At 42.2% G+C, this 12,142-nt stretch overlaps 1 protein-coding gene and 1 long non-coding RNA gene across 3 annotated transcripts in view; one reads left to right on the forward strand and one right to left on the reverse strand.

The window, feature by feature from the left end:
- LOC122554986 (uncharacterized) overlaps positions 1-12,142 on the forward strand; it is a 112,816-nt gene that overhangs the window by 27,043 nt on the left and 73,631 nt on the right. For both annotated transcript variants that reach the window (XM_087992412.1, XM_043700488.2), the window contains exons 2-3: positions 1,530-1,691; positions 8,303-8,553. In XM_087992412.1, coding sequence (XP_087848538.1) covers positions 1,530-1,691; positions 8,303-8,553 — 413 coding nt within the window. The remainder of the gene's footprint in view (positions 1-1,529; positions 1,692-8,302; positions 8,554-12,142) is intronic.
- Positions 1-12,142, reverse strand: part of LOC122554988 (uncharacterized) — a 115,433-nt gene that overhangs the window by 8,299 nt on the left and 94,992 nt on the right. Inside the window, exon 2 of the long non-coding RNA XR_006313127.2 lies at positions 7,194-7,289. This is a non-coding gene — a long non-coding RNA (uncharacterized LOC122554988). The remainder of the gene's footprint in view (positions 1-7,193; positions 7,290-12,142) is intronic.

Raw genomic sequence — 12,142 nt, forward strand, 5'->3', positions numbered from 1 at the left:
TCTCCACTCAGACAGCACAACCTCTGAAAAGTCACAGACTTGTCATAGGACCTACTGAGAAACCGGCCAACTGATTCTTGAAGGCTGTTGTCTGTAAGACATTAGCTCTCGATTCTGAATTCTAAAGTTTACATTTATACAAAGCTTCTTTCCCAGCGTTTCCCATAGATTAGCAGGATCTCTCTGGTCCACATGTTGATTCTGAATTGTTGACTGTGCAATTTTCACTTTCAATGGCTATCTTTATTTTCACTGATTATCTAGTTCTGCCAGAGTTCAATCTGAAATACATAGCTCCATCCTTTGTTTAAAAAGTGTAAATCCAGTTATTTGGCCTTCCAAGTCATCTTTCTGATGCACCCCCATCTAAGGTTTGTTTCCTTTCTACTCTCCGCCATGCTGTTTTTGGTCGCAGTACAGGGTTATTTTCCCCTCATTATAAATCAAGGACTCACTTCCTTTTTGTGGTTTTCTTTTCTTGTGGTCCCAGTGCAGATTTAATTTCAACTGCATTGTTTGGTCTGAGGTCTTTTGTAACATCTTCAAGTTTTTGCCATTGCCTTGTTTCGGGAAAGAAAAATCACCAGGGCTGCACACCATGTTGTGTTTCTGTGCGCTAACGGTAAGTCACACATGTTGAGTAGCATGAATTCAGATTAGTTGAAAAGCTCAGAGAAGTTTATTAACGGCTTAAGCTACAACCTATAGTTATGGATGATTATGTATGCGATCTCCTACTAGATTGCTTCCTGCTGGACTGCTCATGGCATTTCAAAATGTGGTTTACATCCTGGTGCTTGGCTTATTAGCATATCAAGCTCTTAAAATGACATTGATCTTAAAGCACTAATACAAGAACCCACACAAAATATATGCAAAAATGGTTGCTGTCAGCTGTGTTAACTTCGAGAAATTCCTGCTGCTCACAGTAGTTCAATCAAATTTACGTGAGAGGTGATTTTTCCGGATTGAGAAATGTGATTCTTTCACAAAATGGCCTCAAGCACTCAAGTGAAAGAAATCTGTCTCTTCTGTTGGTGAGGAGGGATGGTAGGTGTGCTCTTTTGTTTGGCAACTAAAAGTGAGATACAGCAGGGTCTGACTTGCTTCAACTGTGAAACAGGCAGGTGTGCAGTAAAGATGACTTTATTCTGGCCCATAAATATTTCTCAGATGAGCCAGGTGTGATTTTGGTTTACTATTTTCATGAACATGATTTGTCCAACTTGAGGGTTTTTAACTCCCTGTTTGCCACATTGGTGACAAAGACCTGGTGTAACACCCATCATTGCTTGTGCCTTTATTCATGGCATATGTTCTTTAAGGGTCAAAACCTAATACTGATTCACAGCATCCAATGGGATAATTATTTTTAGTTAGAAAAGCCCAGCATTTAGTGCAAGGACACTGTTGTGTTTTATGATAAATGCTGTAATGCTTCATATATTGCGAACCCTGATTGACAGCATTGAACTTGTTCTAGTTAAAAAAATACTTGAAGTGACTGTTTCCAAACCTTTTCCTTCCAGTGAAAACAGAAGAAGAGGTTGAAGCACTGATTTTTGATGGAGCAGAAGTAGTTGACATTCATAGTGTGGGAATTCCTCAGCAACCACTTTCACTTACTGACGTTCCCTCAACTTCACAAGTACACGATGAACACAGGAGATGCTTGGCAACTCTAGTATACTGTAAGTCACCTCACAAACTCCTTTTCTACTTTGAATCCTGAATCCAAATCACAGGTTTCAATGTGCAAGAAATGATAGAAATTGCTGGTAGGTATATCATCCAGATGCTTAAAATGGCTCTCTTATGACTGACTTTAACTCCAAATTAACACTGTCAACAATAAATTCCCTCTTACACTTTCTCGCCCAATGTTTTCCCAGACATTTAGTATTTATAAATGTTAATACATGAATAATGAAAATAGATAAAGCGTTTTTAACTCCACCAGCTTTAACCCTTTTCTTTCCTCACCATTTAGTGATTTGCCAGACTTTGGGGAGCCTTCTGCAAATTTCATCCTTTGTTTCACCCATAGGCAGTATCATGGTGTAATCATGGTATACCCTGGTTCTCAGTATGTTGGGAACTGAAGTAATTGTAAGATTAACTCCAATTCACAACATTTGCAGGGAAACAGTGTTACCTGCCAGCTTCATATTTTATTCCAAATTTACTTATTTCTGGTTTAAGAATCCTGCATTTGCATGCCCTCCAACTGGGAGGACGAGATGGGTTTGAGTTCTTTCTTTAACAGAACTGTCATCAGCAAGAGGTGCACCTGCAGTGGGGCAGAGCAGGGAGTGTCCATTATCCGTTTCCAACAGCCATACGATAGAACAGTCTAAAGCTTTGGAAATGATGATGCGTTTCTGTAATTTGGTCACTCTATTTCTTTTAAAACCAAGGATGTGGGGAATTGTACATCCGATGGATAATTGAAGGAGGCTTCAATCTGCAGAGGAATAAATTTAAGGCTGGAGCTAACTGGGAAGCAATAATAACAACTTGCTCTTTTAATACAGAAAACTATTCTAAGACTCTCCACAGAGATTTATGGATGTCTGAGTCAGAGAAGATATCAGATGGGTGATAAGAGGTTCAGGGCCTGGTTTTAGAGTAGAGTTTGACAGGAAGAGGGGTGAGGTAGAAGCAGAGGAGCTTAGGCAGGGATTGCTGAGCATGGGGGTCTACGTGGCTAAGAGCATAGACAGCAAACAGCACGGCAAAGGGATAGGGAACCACATAAGGGGCTGGGTAAAAAAATAGAACTGAAATTAAACACAGCCAAAACTCATGGATTTGGTCCTCACTGAGAGAGGGTGTGGGTAAACAGGCATATTATTGAGAGAGCGCGGGTAAATCTGCAACTGTAACTGTTTTCAGGATGTAAAAGAAAAGAGCTAAAATGGTGGTACAATGGAAAAATATTAAGTCAGGGAGAGTGTCCTTTAGTCAATTTAGTATGAGTAAATAACAAGGATGGTACGTACAAATCTCCACATCCTTGGTTTTGAAAGAATGCAACTTTAAAAAAAGGTTTTGTGATTTACACATGAAAGAAGTGACCAAATTTCAGAAATGCATCATCATTTCCAAAGCTCTTGAGATTGGAAATTGTGACTTTTGGATTGTTAAGTTACAAATGCTATTCCATTCTCTAAGATGAGAAGAAGGGAAAAACAAATAAACTAAGTTTTGTTTATAGGGAAGTTACTGACATCTATGCTGGCACAAAGCAGTGGAACAAGTATCAGTTATGTGTAAATCACAAAACCTTTTTTTAAAGTTGCATTCTCAGGTTAACTGTAACAATTGGTGTTAGCGAGACAATTACACATGTAAGAAGTGAAACTATCATGGTATTCAAACAGATGTAAGACTCAACAGACAACCAAGGTATTTTTCAATGTATAATTTCAGTTACTTCACACTGTAAATTTTTGCTATAAATTCTGTGCCTTACAATTGTGTACTTAACAACCACCTGATGAAGGAGCGGCGCTCCGAAAGCTAGTGCTTCCAATTAAACCTGTTGGAATATAACCTGGTGTTGTGTGAATTTTAACTTTAAACAAATTATCAGGCAATGTAAAAGTACATGGAATTTATGGTTCACTTGTAATGTGGGATTAATAATGTCCTTGGAAGTAAGATTCAGAGATTGGGATAAATGGAACGTTCTCTGATTGTTGGATGAGAAATGATGTTTTCCAAGGATCAGTATTGGAACCTCAGCTTTTCTCCAAACATATCAATGATTTGAATAAAGAAATAGAGTTGTATGTACGTGCTTGCAGATATATTGAGAGTGTAGATGGAAGCAGGAAGCTGCAAAAAAATGCTGACAGATAAAATGAATTGGTAAAACTACGACAGACAGAATTCAATGTGGGGAAGAATAAGATCATTCATTTAATTCCAAGAACAACAGTTTTATTTTTAATTGAGAAAGATTAGGAAATGTGGAAGGATAAAAGGTTTTGAGTGTTATTATACATCAATCACTCTGTTCATCACAAGTACAAATGCTAGCCAAAACGGCTAATAAAAGGTTGGCTTATATCTTAAATAGATCAGGGATATAAGGAGGAAGAAGCGATACTTTAGTTCTATCATTATCATCTGCATTATTCTGTTTAGTCTTTGGCTTTGTACATCAAGAAGCTTATATTAGCCTTGGAAGATGGCATCTCTAAGATTGGTTGCTTTAGCTGTTTTTTTATTTATCACATAATAACTTTTGATTAACAGTTTAGTACAGTAGGCCTCTTTCAAATCTTAAAGAAGATGTGGAATATATTCTCATGTACTTCCTAGCCACATTAATGGGCCTTGAATACACCCAGACGCTGAAAAAGTGGTGATTTATTTATATTTTATTCCAAGTTGAGATGAACTGTTATATTCTCAGCCCAAACAATAGCCTTATGAAGCAATTTTTGGACTTTATCTTGGAGTTTTCTTTGTGGCTTTACTGCTCACTTTACTGCTCAGTACATCAGACTGATGTGCTCACTTTTTCTTCCTGTATATTCCTTGACTCAGGTGTAACAACTCATTCACTTCCTCAGCAACAGTGGTCACTATCTTTGAGAGAAATTACAGTTGGTCAAAAGCTAGGCCTACCCAGCAGCTCCCTATTAGCTTGCGTCACTTGTATTCCATTGCATTTTGTTGCAGACTGATTGTTTGTTGCAGTGAAAGCTGAAGTTACCATAATTCTACTGGACCATAGGGCTGCTCTCTTATTAGAGAGAGGGAGAGAGAGAGAACTGGTTTAACCTGAGGGTCAGCATGCCTCAGGTGAGGGGAGAGGGTGGAAAAGTCGTAGATCTCTAGAGGAGATGCACACTTATCAGCTATGTATTATATATAGCACCATGGAGTCCAGACTCTAGTTTTGAAAAATGTAGACCATCAGCTCCAGTTCTAGCGTTGCTGGAATCCCAGCACACCCATTTTACATTTACTGTGAAATGCAGGGCTGCAAATGTTGTGCAGTGCACACTCCTATGTTCAATTAAATAGGAAAGTACATTTCCTATAAAAAGACCTGTCAAAAATATACAGATCAGTGACAAAAAGCATAGAATGGTTACACCACAGATGGAAGCCATTCAGCTTACTGTGTCTGAGCTGGCTGTCTGGTGCCACTCCCTAAGTCATATACATTCTATCTTTTCAGGTAATAATCCAGTCCCCTCTTGAATGTTTCAATTGAACACCACCACACAGTGCATTCCAATTCCTAATGAGCCGCTGTGTGGAAGGTTCATATCTCATGTCGACATTGCTTCTGTGTCAATCATCTTGTGCCATCTCGATCTTAATTTATCTGTCATTAGGAACATAGTCTCCATGTGTGCTGCATGCCGATCCCTTGTGGATTTTAGGATATGGTGAAACATCTCCTCTCAATGTTGTCTTCTGCAAGAAGAACGTCTGCATCACTGAAGTTCTTCATCCCTAATGGGTGATTTATAATGGCTAAATTACAACAATGTAAGAGTCTGTAAAGGTGAATTAACCAGCATCTAGTTGGTGATTTTCCAAAATAACCTCTTTGCTTTCCAGGGTCAGGCCATGGTGAGTATCAGAGTTGCAGATTTTCAGTTGAAATGTCAACAGAATTATAGAATTCAGTGTTCAAAACCATCCTCATTTCATGAAAATAGAACTCTCACTTATTCAGACACTGCCAACTGGAGGAGGCGTGGAAGGAGCCAAATGCAGTACTGGTTTGGGCCTCTAGATGTCAGCAGTTCACCAATTTGCATCACGAAAGAGACGATTGATTGATTGTCACATGCACCGGAGTACAGTGAAAGGCTCTTGTTTTTGAGCAGCATAGGCAGATCACAGTAAGCAAGCATATACAGACCAGAGGTTGTTAAAAAAAACTTAGACAGAGGCAGAAAGGTTACATTGCACAGGGCATGCACTGGGCAAGATCAACATTAGCAAAATCAGCATTATCTGAGACCAGAGAATCCATTCATCAGTCTAATAACTGCAGGGAAGAAGCTGTTCCTGAACTTGCTGGTGCATGTGTTCAAGCTTCTGTATCTTCTGCCTGACAGAAAAGGTTGTAGGAGATAGATACCGGGGTGTGATGGTTCTTTGATGATGTTGGCAGCCTTTCTGTGGCACCAAGCTGTGTAAATGGAGTCCATGCATGGGAGGTTAGCTTCAGCAATGGTCTGGGCTGTACACACGACCTTCTGTAGTTTCTCGTGGTCCTGGGCAGAGCAGTTACCATACCAGGCTGTTATGTATCCGGACAGTATGCTTTCTATGTTGCACCTGTCGAAGTGGTGAGGGTCCTTATGGACAGGCCACATTTCCAGAACTGCCTGAGGAAGAGGCAGTGTTGCGGTGCCTTCTTGACCATCGCACCTACGTGGGAAGTCCAGGACAGGTTGCAAGTTATCATCACTCGGAGGAACTTGACCCTCTCCACCCTCAACCTCAGTTCCGTTGATGTAGATGAGGGCGTATTCTCCTTTCTTTCTGAAGTCAATGATCAGTTCTTTAGTTTTGCTGACATTGGGAGAGAAGTTGCTTTCATTGCATGGGTTGGTTTCTGCTAGAAGTAGTTCCTGGTAGCATCATTTTGACACTGGAATTGCTAATCCTAATGTCAGGATCCCAAAAAGGCAAGGAGCTGAACATCTGAGGAAGCCAGTTACAAAGCTAGCTCCGAGAGCCCCATCTATTTAGGGACAGTCAGTAGATTCCAACTTTACAACTCAGCACAGTGTGTGAAAGCACTGCCACTGAAACAAGGGAAGCGGTAGTGAAAACATTGGTCTGCATGAAGTGACCACAAGGGCTCACCTTCAACTTGGGGAGAGATCCCTTTTGTGTTGCTGTCTGGACTCCACCTGACTCCTGACATAGCAAGGAGTCTATGCCTTGCCACGTGGCAAACTGCAGATAAGTTGCTCATATAATATTCTTCATCTCACTGTGCTGCTAAAGAATATTTACCGAATGTGCTGAGGTAAGGAAAACATTAACTTTATTGAGAAGAGATCTCTTCCTATGACTGGACTCCATCCTGCTTTGATGCTGCAAGAGAGAAAGCATGATCATGTGACATTACATCACTTACAGTGATGATCTATACTGCCTCCTATTAGCTTACAGTAATGTTTAACATTTATACTACAGTCACCAACCTTGATTTGCTTCCTGCCCATTTGGCTTGTTGTGATCATCCTCTCCAGGACAAAGGCTAGGTAGAGATTGCGGAGAAACTGTAGAATGGAGAGGACCTGATTTGGAAGAAGGGTTAGAACACAAGAGCAGAGGGTCAGAAATAGACATTTAGCTGCACAAACCTATTCTGCTATTCGGTGAGACCGTGGCTGATCTCTGGAACAACCCATAGGCCCATGTTTACACCGTATCCATTAATGCCATTGGTTAATGAAAATCTATCAATGAAAATCTAATGTAATCTATTACCTTAATATAAGCCCAGGCACTTGTGTGCTGATGAATTTAACGATTGTGCATAATAATTGGCAGTAATACATGTCTAGCACAGTAACCACACCAAATTCTGTGTGCTATGGACGATAACATTAACTTCACTGCATGAGGTAAAATATCCTGTTTGAGGCAAAAGAGCATCACACTGAAGCTGGCATGGGCACTTGGAAATGGAAAGGAAAATGTTCAGGCTTTTGCTAGTACTTTGCTAAGATAAGGGTCAAATTGCTGGATGTCAAGCCATCTGGTACGGACAGTGAGCCGACTAGCTGAAACTGGACTGTGCAGCACAAAACCGGGCATCTGGCCCTCTAGTAACTATATTGACATCAGTGTCAGCTAGCAAATGTCCAGTCTGCTGAAGATCCATGGAGCAAATCTTTACATGATAATTTCTGTAAGTAACAGAAAGCATCCAAAACATTGTGCATTCCAAGTATTCATAATGAAATTTCCAAATACATAGAACAGCAACTACCAGAGTTGCCTTCTACATGAAGAGTCTACATGCCACATTAAACATGGTGATTTAAAACTGCAATAACTTTGATGGGAATTTCTACACCTGTCATTTTGTATGCACAAAAATATTTCTAGTTGCCCCCTGCCATAATTACCCTTGATGTAAATCCCAAGCTGGTTTGTGCCAGTCTACAAGCATGCATCTTAATACTTGCCCAGTTTGGTCAAATGATACTATGCACATCAATGAAACTGAATGCTGCATTTGTGCAATATAAAGTGTTGCAGATTTTTATAATGAAAACATTAACAAAGGCTGTTGTTATTGCAGTGAAAAGTACCAGAAGCAATAACCCTAGGGAACACGGCACTGGAGAAATCAATCTATCTGATGCGGAACCTGAAAGCACTGGTTACCAAGAGCAACGTCTCACTGACAATAGGCATGCTGGGATCATTACTCATCAGCCTTGTGGGCTCCAATCAGGCAAAAGGAAAACATTTGTTCCATCAAGCAGCCAGATGGACAGACCAGTCAACTACAAGGAAGTGAGATTAAAAAAGAGGAGACTGCACACTATGGTAAATCATCATGGAGAATTGTATAAAGCTAAATATGCAAAAGGATGCCCCAGTCTTAGTACATAATTCCAACCTCCTATTTGTCTGGCTTGTTTGAAGGTCACTGTTAATGTCTTTTTAATGTGTTAGACATTGTGGATGCTGATTAACTTACTGAAGTGTGACTGATTTTGGACTGTGAGTGATTTCCTGATAGGTGATGTGCATAGTTTGATCATTCACTCCAACTGATTCCATTAAGAAAATAAGTGGAGCAGATTGTGACTTTTGACCATATGCCATGTTTTTGTTTGGGTCTTGCCTGAGACCAATATTCTCAGAGCCAGGTAAATTTGCGATCAGACCTGCCAAATTACATGATCATGAAGCACAGAATACAAATTGGAATAACAATCAGCCAATCAAATATGACCAACATGGTCATCCATTTCTCTTTGACAGGTTGAGCGCAGTAAGGGAGGTGTGAACAGTGATGAAGGGTGGCCACATGAACAACAAAGAGGGGTTGAATGGTGCTATTATGAGGAGGGAATGAAGGGTGCAAAGATGAGAAGATGAAGGATGCCAACATATGGAGGGAACAAAGAGTGCCAGCGTATGGTGGGGATGAAGGGCAAAAGCACGTGGAACGGATGAAAGATGCTTCATGCAGAACACCCATAGAGTGCCAACGTGCAGATGGGCTGTGGAGTGCCAACATGCAGAGGGGCTGTGGGGTGCCAACATGCAGAGGGGTTGTGGGGTGCCAACATGCAGAGAGGTTGTGGGGTGCCAACATGCAGAGGGGTTGTACGGTGCCAATATGCAGAAGTGTTGTAGGGTGCCAACATGCAGAAGGTTATAGAGTGCCAACATGCAGAGGGGTTGTACGGTGCCAACATGCAGAGGGGTTGTAGGGTACCAACATGCACAGGCGTTGTAGGGCACCGACATGCAGAGGTGTTTCAGGGTGTCAACATGCAGTGGGATGTAGGGTATCAGCATGTGGAAGGTTGTACGGTGCCAACATGCAGAGAGGTTTTAGGGTGTCAACATGCAGTTGGGTGTAGGGTATCAGCATGTGGAAGGTTGTACGGTGCCAACATGCAGAGAGGTTTTAGGGTGTCAACATGCAGTTGGGTGTAGGGTATCAGCATGTGGAAGGTTGTACGGTGCCAACATGCAGAGGGGTTTTAGGGTGTCAGCATGCAGAAAGTTGTAGGGTGCCAACATGCAGGGGTGTTGTAGGGTGCCAACATGCAGAAGATTGTATGGTGCCAACATGCAGTGAGTTTGTAGAGTGCCAACATGCAGATGGTTGTAGAGTGCCAACCTGCAGAGCGGGGTAGGGTGTCAACATGCAGAAGGTTGTAGGGTGCCAACAAGCAGAAGATTGTATGGTGCCAACATGCAGAGAGTTTGTAGAGTGCCAACATGCAGATGGTGGTAGAGTGCCAACCTGCAGAGGGGTTGTAGGGTGCCAACATGCAGAAGGTTGAAGGGTGCCAACATGCAGAGGGGTTGCACTGTGCCAACATGCAAGAGGGGTTGAAGGGTGCCAATATGTAGAGGGGTTGTATGGTGCCAACGTGCAGAGGGTTGTAGGGTGTCAACATGCAGAGGGACTGTAGTGTGCTAACATGCAGAGGGGTTGTAGGGTGTCAACATGCAGAGGGACTGTAGTGTGCTAACATGCAGAGGGGTTGTAGGGTGTCAACATGCAGAGGGACTGTAGTGTGCTAACATGCAGAGGGGTTGTAGGGTGTCAACATGCAGAGGGTTGTAGGGTGTCAACATGCAGAGGGACTGTAGTGTGCTAACATGCAGAGGGGTTGTAGGGTGTCAACATGCAGAGGGACTGTAGTGTGCTAACATGCAGAGGGGTTGTAGGGTGTCAACATGCAGAGGGACTGTAGTGTGCTAACATGCAGAGGGTTGTAGGGTGTCAACATGCAGAGGGTTGTAGGGTGTCAACATGCAGAGGGACTGTAGTGTGCTAACATGCAGAGGGTTGTAGGGTGTCAACATGCAGAGGGTTGTAGAGTGTCAACATGCAGAGGGTTGTAGGGTGTCAACATGCAGAGGGACTGTAGTGTGCTAACATGCAGAGGGGTTGTAGGGTGTCAACATGCAGAGGGTTGTAGGGTGTCAACATGCAGAGGGACTGTAGTGTGCTAACATGCAGAGGGTTGTAGGGTGTCAACATGCAGAGGGTTGTAGGGTGTCAACATGCAGAGGGTTGTAGAGTGTCAACATGCAGAGGGTTGTAGGGTGTCAACATGCAGAGGGACTGTAGTGTGCTAACATGCAGAGGGGTTGTAGGGTGTCAACATGCAGAGGGTTGTAGAGTGTCAACATGCAGAGGGTTGTAGGGTGTCAACATGCAGAGGGGCTGTAGTGTGCCAACATGCAGAGAGGCTGTCCGGTGCCAACATGCCGAGGGGTTGTAGGGTTCTAATATGAAGAGAGGGTGAAGGACGAGAGCATGAATAGTGAAGAAGGGATGAAGGGCAGCAGTATGCAAAGGGAATGATGGTGCCAGTGTGAAGAAGAAAGAGAAATCAACTCGGACAGTATAAGAGGGACAATTGAGTGCCAGTGTGAGTTAATTCAGAGGTGAAAAATGAAGGGAGTTAAATAATACCAGTGTGAACTGAATGTGAGGAAAAGTGGCAGCTTGAACTAACAGGAAGATGGTAAAGCATGCCAGGCTGAAAGTTGTCAGATCAATCAGGAGCAGTTTTGATTTGGTAGGAAGGAATTGAAATTTGTAAAAATGTCGAGGTGGTTCACAAGGGAGAATATGCCTCCATTAAAGCGTGAACATAATGTTCCCCTCATTGTGCAGCCTTCAGGGATGTGATGATATTTTGAAAATGCTCATGTCACGTGTATTCTCTGCAGCTCCCAGCAGGTGTGTGGAGCGGGAGCTGTGGAAGGAGTGCGTACGGTTCTAATAGTGCTGCCTTTAGTACTGACACTGCTTTGGTTACTAAGACCAGAGGAACATCCCCCTAATTAAACAATTTGAAAAGGCAATTAATTAGAATTTTGTTCTCCCAATAGTCAATTATCTGTTGCCAGGAAAAGCTTTAACCTGTAATGAAAAGTACATAATTCCCAATCGGCAAATTGAAAATATTATAAATAAAGTGTAGATAAAGAGGAGTCAAAGTCACAGTTTTTGAGGAGGTTCTTTAGTGGTAGTGAGGCAATTGGTGTGGTTTCGGAAAGGAATTCCTAATAATATGACTCAGTAAGCTCTAGGATCTGCAAGTCAATGTCAACTAAAGAAGGGATTTGATTAAAGGCCAGGGTTTCAGTGTTTGGGGATGGGAGTTTGATAGGATAAGGAGGGATTGTGAGATGGATTAAGGTGAGACCAAGTGTGCAGGGACAGACTAAAGAGGCAGATGTTAAACTGAATGCTTTCAGAGACTCCAAGGTAGGTCGGGAGTGATAGGTAAGCGGGCCTTAAAGAGGACGGAATGTGTGTGGAACTGTTTCAGACAATTTAGAATTAATGAAGAGAGGAGGATGTGAGGCCAACCAGCAGAGTATTGGAGTAGTTGAATCTGGAGCGGTCACAATATATGGATTTAACAAAAGG

The sequence above is a fragment of the Chiloscyllium plagiosum genome, unplaced genomic scaffold, assembly GCF_037043375.1.
Source record: "Chiloscyllium plagiosum isolate Xiang-an unplaced genomic scaffold, Cpla_swu_hap1 HiC_scaffold_12, whole genome shotgun sequence".
Classification (NCBI taxonomy): Eukaryota; Metazoa; Chordata; class Chondrichthyes; order Orectolobiformes; family Hemiscylliidae; genus Chiloscyllium; species Chiloscyllium plagiosum.